The sequence below is a fragment of the Priapulus caudatus genome, unplaced genomic scaffold (genome assembly GCF_000485595.1).
Source record: "Priapulus caudatus unplaced genomic scaffold, Priapulus_caudatus-5.0.1 Scaffold1211, whole genome shotgun sequence".
Classification (NCBI taxonomy): Eukaryota; Metazoa; Priapulida; class Priapulimorpha; order Priapulimorphida; family Priapulidae; genus Priapulus; species Priapulus caudatus.
The window spans coordinates 9391-19508 of NW_014578272.1; the positions used below are offsets into that span (position 1 = coordinate 9391).

The 10118-nt window shown below is 41.6% G+C and overlaps 2 protein-coding genes across 2 annotated transcripts in view; one reads left to right on the plus strand and one right to left on the minus strand.

Moving 5' to 3' along the window:
• LOC106815824 overlaps nucleotides 1-691 on the minus strand; it is a 4473-nt gene extending 3782 nt beyond the window's left edge. Inside the window, exon 1 of the mRNA XM_014820342.1 lies at nucleotides 488-691. The gene's annotated coding sequence lies outside the window, so the exon portion shown is untranslated. The remainder of the gene's footprint in view (nucleotides 1-487) is intronic.
• Nucleotides 692-2520: 1829 nt separating this feature from the next.
• Nucleotides 2521-9896, plus strand: LOC106815825. The gene is made up of 4 exons (XM_014820343.1): nucleotides 2521-2617; nucleotides 4530-4682; nucleotides 6874-6969; nucleotides 9313-9896. Exons 1-4 carry the CDS (start codon nucleotides 2594-2596, stop codon nucleotides 9445-9447), a joined length of 408 nt encoding a protein of 135 aa, XP_014675829.1. The 5' UTR covers nucleotides 2521-2593; the 3' UTR covers nucleotides 9448-9896.
• The last annotated feature ends 222 nt before the right edge of the window (nucleotides 9897-10118 follow it).

A 10118-nucleotide genomic window follows, 5' to 3' on the forward strand; every position in this document is an offset into this window, starting at 1 on the left:
GAGAGAGAGAGAGAGAGAGAGAGCGAGAGAGAGAGAGAGAAAGAGAGAGGGTGTGTGTGTGTGTGTGCGCGCGCGTGCGTGTGTGAGCAGGAGAGAGACGTACACGTAGGCCTACACACGTACACACGTACACAGGCAAAGAACTTCAGGTTGGCTCCAGCACTATATAGTCTACAATCTCCTCGCTCTACCTGTGAATAGCCTCTACTACCAACCTGCTGTGGGTGGGGGCGTGACCAGGGCGCGGTGTGTGTGTGTGCGTGCGCGCGTGTGTGGGTGTGCGTGCGTGCGTGCGTGCGTGCGCGTGTGTGTGCGTGTATGTGCGTGCGCGCTCGCGCGTGTGCATGTGTGTGCGAGCGCACGTGTGTGCGCGCGCGTGAGTGTGTACAGACACGTGGCGAGGCGAAGACCGGCTCCACTGTAAAACTAAAGAGGACACATAGAATAGAGTATATACAGAGTCAATATGTGTTATTAGCATACATACCTGTATTTCTAAGCTCTCCTTTCCCTCCCACTTTTCTGTATTCCTAGCTGGCTGATGTGAACAAGTCATATATGACGTGACAAGAGTTTAACGCCGTTGAAAAAGAGTAGCGCCGTTGGAACCAATAATGTATCGACAACTGCTCTTATATATTCTCATACTTCCTACGCACATGGCCACCCTGTGATAGTTAGTTCCTCGCAATATAACAGGTTATATTTAGCTCATTGGTTCCTAGAATATGGACCTAATTACCATACAAGAGGATGGGTAAGGAAAGAATGGGGGTGGGATGGAATATTTCCAGTGTCCTAAGTAAAATATATGCCGTTTCCCAGTTTCAAGTTAAATAAAATCACAATTCCTTTTTTATATCATGAAAAATCTGATTACTAAAAATTAATGTGGTATGTATTGGTTTCCAGATAATTAAAATGGTTTAATCCCGGGTCCCGAAAATATCCATCCCCCCCTTTACACAAATGTTCAAGGACAAGATCGATGTATCCGTGACGCGGTAAAATGCACCAAATATTTACATTATCAATGGATGTACGTGTCGCGTGATAAGATCAGGGGTGAATATAAACCAAGTTTGATTTTGTTCACTCTTGAAATGATAAAGCGCAGAGGCGTAGTCAGACACTTCGCACATAACATTTTATCGGCGCTAGGCTATAAATAAATATATATATATATCAGGATTTAATAATGACAAAATGTTGTCATTATCAACTCCTGATATATATATATATAATATTTTATACATTTTGTTTTACTCGGTCGCTCTCCGCGTGGGTCAAACATCACCGCCATAACAAAACGCAGCCATACCAGCAAGAGAATATTTTGTGCATTGATTTTCACATATTAGCTACATATTTAACAGTGCCAGCTAAAACGCTTGCCTATAGTACGTTCAAATTAACTTAGCCTGGCCCATAGCAACTGGAGGAAATCATTATGGGCCTTTACTATTCATATATATAACATCCAGGTACTTTTCTGCAACAGAAAAATATCACCTGCCACGTATCGAGATATTTAGCGTTTATATGCTTGTCTGGATGGTTTTTCGCCCACGCGTGTTGACTATGTCTCAAGTTCTCGAACGGTTATATTTGCTCATCGTCGTCAGTCGAAAACATACGGTCATATAGCGTATCAGGGCGGTAGCTAGGAATTATTGTATTGGAGGGGGGACAAGATGAACGAACGCCCGAAGCGCTCGCTTCTGGGGGGTCAGGGGGTATGCCCCCTCGGAAATTTTGAAATATAGAAGCTCTGAAATGCCATTTCCAGCCACTTCAGGTAGGTTACATACCTAAAACTCCCCAAACGGTTAAGCGTGTATTTTCTAATCTTAAGTTCCCATTATTCTTCACTGGGTTCTTTTTTGGGCGGTGGGCAGCTGCCCCTCTTTCCCCCTGCTAGCTACGGCCCTGCGTATAGGTGGTGAGCACGCATAGCCATTGGACCCTACGTCAGAGACGTAACACAAACAAATTTTATGTGGAGGTGGGCGAAAATTCGTCAGCTAAATGAGTAATGATGACGGGTTTCAAGAAATAACGCTCGTGTAAGATAAAATGGGGCTGGAGTTATTTTTTCTACTATGGATTACGTTTATTTGAGCTTCATGCATTTACACCTATAAGATCTCACTACACTAGACGTCCATATGATCAGGAGTAGATAATAGAAGATCTTCTATTATCTACTCCTGATATGATCTAAGTAGCACGGGTTCTATTTGTGGCACGTGGGATATGTACGTGGATTCGCCGAAGCGAAGAATTGCCACGGTAAAGCTAGCAAGCATGCATTCATTCATTTCAACTGGGACGAGTTTTTTTCATGTGTTGGACAAATGAGGTTTCTCATTGAACGGTGTTCAGGGTCTTCACTTCTGCCCCATGCGGATAGGTCATAGAAATAATATAGATAACCTAGGTTATCTATATTATTTCTATGGGATAAGTAGACCAGATGGAACAAAAATAAAAAAATTAACAAATTGTCCGACAGGTGGCGCGAATTCAATTCAGCAGCTGGCAAAATGCCACCCGGATTTCCTTACTTCTAATTTTCTGTCAACGCAAATATATGGCAGAGAAGGATCATAGAAAAGTACATATTATGCATAAATGACGCGACTGTCGGCTATAGTTGACTATATACTAGACGAACAACCTACAGCTACCCAATCTAATTGCTATTTTACTAACGTGCCCTTCGCTCCCGTGAATGATTATCATTACTTCATTAGGCTAGTGAATAGTGTCCGAGCCGACGCAGACCCCAGTAATGGGGATAAACCCGCACCCTAAGATTAGCAAAGCGTAGTTATAACGTCTGCATTTGCGGACAAGTGTACTCACAGTACTGTACATAGTACAGTTAGTGAGTCTCATAGGGTCTATGCCCCTCAGGGTACTGCCTGAACGTACCCTGGTAACTATTGGTTAGGGTAATATAGGCTTAGGATTATGGTTAGGTAGTAGGCGTAGGCGACTCCTTAGACTCGTTAGTGGAGTAGGCGAGGTACGGTCCGGCATATTAGATAGTACCAGGGTACGTTCCGGTATACCAGACCGTACCCAGGCTACGTTCCGGCAGTACCCTGGCTGACATAAACCCTCTCAGCGTTAGTGAGTTACTAAACTCGTAGGCCCGACCCGCGACGCAGTTGTCGCCTGTTGCGTAGCCAATGTATGTGTCTTGTTCCCCAGAAATTTTTATAATCTGACTGGTCCCTAACCCTAATTCTAAGCTTCTCGTTAAAGCCTGGGGACCTAGAGTATGAATGAACCGTGCTAACATCATCATGCCAGTAGAGACTAGTCACTAGAGTCACCACAGAGGTATACAATGCCATACACGGTCAAAGCCCAACCTATATAAAGTCTTTTCAAATACTCATGCACATACCTGCCAACCCTTACGATTTTTTCGTATTCCTTCGAATTCCATGATGTTTCTACGAATGTACGATCAAACTGAATATAACTTACGATTTTTTACGACTTGCGAAAATTAATGTTTTTTACATTGTGAGCCGAGAAATATCTGGCGATTGTGGGCGCAGCCATATTGGATCACGCGTTCACGTTGTTCTCGCGTGATCTAGAGTTAGTCCCATCATTCATTGCGCGCATAACATACAAACAAAATGGCTGCCTGCTGCAAAAAAAAAAGCCTTACTATTTTCATGAATCACAGGTTGGCAGGTCTGCATGCACCCCCTACAACCTCCGAAGTAAAAACTCTTGCGCTTCCCGACTATAATTCAATAACTCATTGCAAGAAATCTTTTCGGTACCACGGTGCCTGGCTATGGAACAATCTACCCCCCAACATCCGTCAGGCTACAGACCTAAAAACCTTGAAGGCGCTTCTAAGATCATGGTCAGGGCCATCCTATTGATGTGCGATGTGCCGCTGACCCCCCTCCCCCCCCACACACACACCACCACCACCACCACCAACCCACACACAAAATAACCTGGACTGATATGAATCATCAACTCTAAAATGACTCGTAATTTTAGTATCTTTGTGTGATTGTTGCTTTTATGTTTTAGTACTTGTATTTCTTGTACGAATACGTCAGTGTCCCTCACAAGTTGATATGATTTTTTTTATGTACAAAGTTTGCTTGTACAATGTTATAACATAGTGTGCACGATTTAATTTTAGTAAGGGGTACCTAGGCTAGCTGGCCTAGTACTGTTGCTTGTTTCTTTGTTAGACTAACAGCACTGACAGTGAGGAGCTCGCAAGCTCTATGTTGACATATCTGTTACCAATGTACTGTCTTTAAATTAATAAATAAATAAAAAAAAATAAAAAAATAGAGTACATTATGTGTTTATGCACGACTTTCGCTAGTATGATTATTAAAATCACTCCGAATTTTACCTCCATATAAACCTTATCGGCACACTACCTCTTGCCGTAACAATACGTAAGTCGTAACCAATATTTGTTATCATTGCAACCAGCTTCTTGATCGCCTACACTTATTATCTTGTATCTACAGGTGGAAGAACTAGAAACTCGATTGGGAAAATGTCACGAGTTAGTTTCTACTACAGAGACGTCAATGTCTAGTGCCAATGCTGACTACGAGACAGAGAGTAATGCAGCTTCCTTCTCCAGTGGTACCAGTGGAAACACGTCACAGCAACCCCAGGTGCATAACATAGTTAGGCCTACCTATTACATATCGCAGCATGTATTTATGACATTTTTAGCTCATCTGACAATAGTCAGATGCAGCTTGTAGACCGACTTCCGTCCGACCGTGCGTCCGTCCGTCAACAGTTGGGCACAAATCTAAACGGCTCGACGTACGGTCACGATATTTGGGACGTGTGGTGGTGGTGGTGGTGGTGGTGGGGGGGGGGATAATCCGAAAACGAGTTGGGATGTCGAAGCTGGGGTCAAAGGTCAAGAGGTGTAAAAGAAGGGGGAACATTCCCTTCTTAAGTTAGGGTATAGGGAGGAATTGCGGCACAAATCTAAACGGCTTGACCTAGGCTTGTGATAGTCGGTGTACAGCATCATGGTAGGAAAAGCCATCACTGTGCCGAAATTGGAGGTCAAAGGTCAATGGGGCACAGGGCAGATTTTCGACATTTTTTGAGCGCATGGTCTGATGAGGCGATTGAAAAACCATGGTCTGACGGAGCGATTGAAAAACATTTTTGTTTCAGCGGTGACCTAGCATTTTTATGGCTTTATTGAAAGGACCATGAAATGTACTTTCTGCTGACATGCGAAGAGTAAGTGTCGGATAATCTTTTGACCATCAAGAGGAGGGTTAAACATGGATTTGTTTACTGTTAGAAAGAATTTGACTGCCGGGTTTGCTAGTAGAATCTATACATGCCTGGATGTATGAGGCTACAATGTCACAGTGAAATTTCAAAAGCTAAATTTGGTTGAAGGTTTATTCTCCTAAAATCGTATAATTTCTATGGCATTCTGTAAGTGTGTTACATGTAACTTATGCCACTGCCAGTGGCCACTGCCAGTGCATGTGGTGGTGATAGTAGTAGTACGGTGTAGTTTTTGCCTGCGTTAATTAGTTACAGGTGGCAGCTCTCTATTTCAGCCTGTAGGCTTGCATAGGTAAATTGATGAGTGCTTACCTATTCTGTCTTGCAAATAGTTGTTGCTATACTACGTACGATGGGAGCCTCCATCCTTAATCTTAAGACACTCAAACGTACGCACCATCTCGTGGCAACTTTCATAATGATCCCAACGAACATTTCTTCGAGAAGGTTCCAGATACCATCCCGGTATTCGAAATAAGGGCTATCCGTTTGTCCGTACTTGTCCATTTCCACGGAGGACAAGTAGATCTGTCCGGTAGCTTGTCCGTGGGACAAGCAGCTTTTTAGAGCAATTTTTCATAATTTTCTACCATCGTTGGCCACTGCTGGGAAACCCGAGTTTGCATAGTATAAACATGGGCTGCCGGAGTGCCACCCGAATTAACATATAGTATAAACATTTATGTGAAGTTATATAAAAACGTTACCGCCTTGCTAGCTCCACGAAACGGTCTTGCTAGGGTTAGAAGACCATTAGACAAAGCCTCGTCCGGCAGCGCTACTGCCTCGAGAAAGAGAGAAATCGAGAGAGAGAGGAGGAGAGAGCGAGGGGAAGAGAGTGAGAGAGAGAGAGCGAGAGAGAGGAAGAGAGAGAGAGTGAGAGTGAGAGAGAGAGAGAGCGCGAGAGAGAGGAAGAGAGTGAGAGTGAGAGAGAGAGAGAGCGCGAGAGAGAGGAAGAGAGAGAGAGAGAGAGATAGTGAGAGTGAGAGAGAGAGTGATAGAGTGAGAGGGAGAGAGAGAGCGAGAGAGAGAGAGAGAGAGAGAGGGGGAGAGAGAAAGAGAGAGAGCACGCAAAAGAGTGAGAGAGAAAGAGAGAGAGAGAGAAAGAGAGAGAAAGGAGAAAGACAAAGACAAACAAAGAGAGAGAGAGACAACCAGGGAGAGTGAATGTGAGCGAGCGAGAGAGAGAGAGAGCATGAAGGGAAGAGAGAGCAAGAGCGAGAGAGCGAAAGAGAAAGAATGAGAGAGACAACGAGGGAGAGCGAACGCGGCGATGGGAGGGGGCTCTTGATTTGTTTGCCAGTGAGTTTAGCATCAGAACACCTGCCATCAGGTGAGCGCTGTCGCTCTGCGGCACTTGTGTTAGTATTGTTATTATTGTTTTTGTTGTTATCACAGGTCTTCAAGTAGCTCCCTTTAACATGAGGTGGGTAGTAAGTGGTTAAATCGTGTTAAATTTCTACTATTTATCTAACTTGTGATATAAATGTTACCGTCATCTAGACTAATTCTCATCTATTTTAAAATTGTTTTGTGTTACAGTTGAGCAAAGCAGAGATTATCCAGCACCTGAGTGGAATTAAGGAGGAGTTTAGTTGCATTATGAAGGAGGTGCAGGCAATCAAAGATACACAGAAGGTACTGCCAGAGCTTTGTGTATTGTAAAATATTGTTTGAATCTGGGTAAAAAATATACGGGAGCGATGAGCGATTCGCTCTTCAAACCTCCGAAATCGCTCCCGTGAGGCTCAAAATAGCTCCCGTAAAATTTTTGACGAGAGCTATTTTTCCCACAGACTTGAAAAAGAGCTTCCGTGAAAAAAAAGAAATTTTTCCCCTAGTTTGAATGGTTACCATCTATCCGTGCTGATTTAATGAACTGTTTACAGTAAAACACTATTCTGGTACCAGTGTCCATCAGCATATGTTAACGAATCTCGTGTATTCAAATAAATTGCACTAACACCAGCTGTACGTTTTCAATCTTCACGGTTGAGTCAAAATTAACCTAGATAGATCTGCACGAATACCATATAGATAATTATCAACTAATTTGTATAAGGGAGGGGGGGGAACGGGGGGGGGGTACATATCCGAACCTTATTTTCCTCAGCAATAAACACCCAGCTATCAGTTTCGCAGTTATAAATAAATAGCCCAATCTCCCACAGTTTCCTCAGGAAAATTAATTCGCTCAGACAATGTTCTTCAGGACATTCAGATAGTTTTAGGGTTTCAACATTCTACATATAATACTAATATTTACGATTACGCTCTTTATATTTTTCTGGCCATAATTATTAAAAAAAATTACAAAAAGAAAAATTATTTAAAAAATATATGCGCTGACATTGAGCATACCGACGAATCTCGCACTTTTCCAGATCCCAGACAATTTAGAGTGTGTTACCACCGCTCGACTACATCTCTCTCTATTCCGAATCACGAAAAATTTATCTGACATTGTCCAGTTCCCAGGTAAATTTTAAATGTGGCCAATCCCGGACGGTCCCAGACAAATACCCGTATTCTCACCCCCGTTCAAAGTGTGCATATCGAAAAGTCCCGCTGCCATATTTGAGATCAGATAGAAATAGAGGGTATAACACCTGACCCTATTTATTACTATTTGTAGGAGGATAGGACTGGTTTGAGCTGTTTTTTGATTCATGAATTCCTCTCTCACTACTCGTACCTCTCAATTTCAGTAGGTGCTTGTTTTTTCGTTTTACTAGAGACAATGACAAATAGATTGTGTGCGGTCATTTGGGATATTGTGCGCCACTGTTATGTCTGTTAATGACAAAAACCGAAATTATAACGCATCTGGAAGTTTTTTTACATTAATCATGTACTTTCCTATAGGCTGCGCCTCGGGCCATATTCTTACATAGTGACCCCTTTTCGCGCTGGTGACCTAATTACAGGGGTAGAAATTAAGGAGAAAAAAGAGATGGTCCAACAATGACCATACTAGTTGAAATTTCACGCTGTACCTGTAAATTTTCAATCTGTTTTCTTTATAAAGTCTACGCGGCGTTGTCAGAGCCATATAGGAAAGATATTGTTACATAAGGTGTAGTATATAATGGTTTACATTATTACAACGAGTCCCTACATTACAATTGAATGTTATACAAAACGATACAGTAATTGTTTATTGCATCTTTAAATGTATATTTCGGAACGTGGAAAACTTCAGAGAAATTACCTCGTAAAAATTGGACAAGAAATATTCATTTGGTCTGTCTCGGAAAGATCTGATGGCCCTCCTGATTATTTTGCATGGCCCGGACCATCGCTTATTTTTAACCCTGGTATATCTATGCCGTAAGCTGGACTGTTTCCAGATCATCCATTACGTTATTGTTGGCAATAAGCTTTTCTATACACACGAATTGAAATGCCACTTATAAAGAGTTTACCTTAGTTAAGCGTATCTATACTATACCCCACTATAGGTGTGACAGAGAAGCTCAGAAATAGGAAGGAGTGTGACTTCAATAAAAACAGGGGAAATTTCGTCCATTTTACTAGCCTTAGAATCACCTAGATTTACTAGTAAGTGTAACTCAACCAGCTGAGCTTCATATCACGTACACAGTACATTCGCCTCTAGGCATCGTGCGAGAAATGTTTCCTCGTAAACTACCTCGTCCTACATCGGAGATCACACGAGTTACTAAACGTACGACTCACGATTTTCCATTATGTTGCCCAGCAACTGAATGTGTAAAACCGCCCACTTGAAACCAAACGCCAGCTACTAACAACTTGCGCATTCGCGATGGCGGTGTGGTCGCTGAGCTAATTCTTTGACCATTTACAGCTTGCCTTTTGTTGGCTATTATTAGCTCTTTGATTATATATATATATAATATATAATATATATATATATGTCATATATATATTATTGTATGTATACATGTGAAACACTAGCAGAGTATTCATGGTGTCAATGTATTTCATTATTACTACCAGGAGGCGATGCTGCTCTTCCAGTCTGAACTTATGAAAACTATGGCAGTGCTCCAGCAGATTCAACTGCAAGATGTTCCGCCCCCAACGGAAACTCAAAATGTTGCGACGATCGATAACATTGTCAATGAAAATTAAGCAGTGGTGCAAGCACCCATTTGTAAATACTGGAGTGTAGCAACTAAGGAAATATTGTAAATAGGTGACCGTCATGCTTGTTAATAATAGTTTTACGACCATATATCATGTACACTGATACCGCTCAAGTAAATTTTGAGAAAAATAATGACTAAATCCTTCTGAACATTTATCAGAAGCTTTATAATAGACCAATGCTTTTAAAAAGTTAAAAATATTGAATTTTTATTTTACAAACTCAAAACTTATCAAGACAATAATTGGGTTTGGATCTGTATGTAAATTAATTCAAATAAAGTAAATGTGAAGCACATGTTATTGAGTTCCTTGTTGGGTAAATACAGTTCATTATAATTAATGCATCTTTATCATTCTGCAAATTCATCATGATGATCAGCCGATTGTATAAGAACGTGTTTAATTAATAAATTTGCCATTACAAGTTGCAATGTATGTTTGGACAACTTCCATGTCATGTACTCCCAAAAAGTGACGCTCACCAAAAAACTTCATATTTCAGAGCCGTTCGAATTTCGGAATTGCAGATTAATGGATTGTGGCCACGTACAAAAAAAAAATAAAAAAAATTGTGCGGCACTTTTCATGTCTGATCGCATAAAAAATCGGTGTACTGTAAGTACATTGTCTGTAGAGCCAAGAATTAATACTGC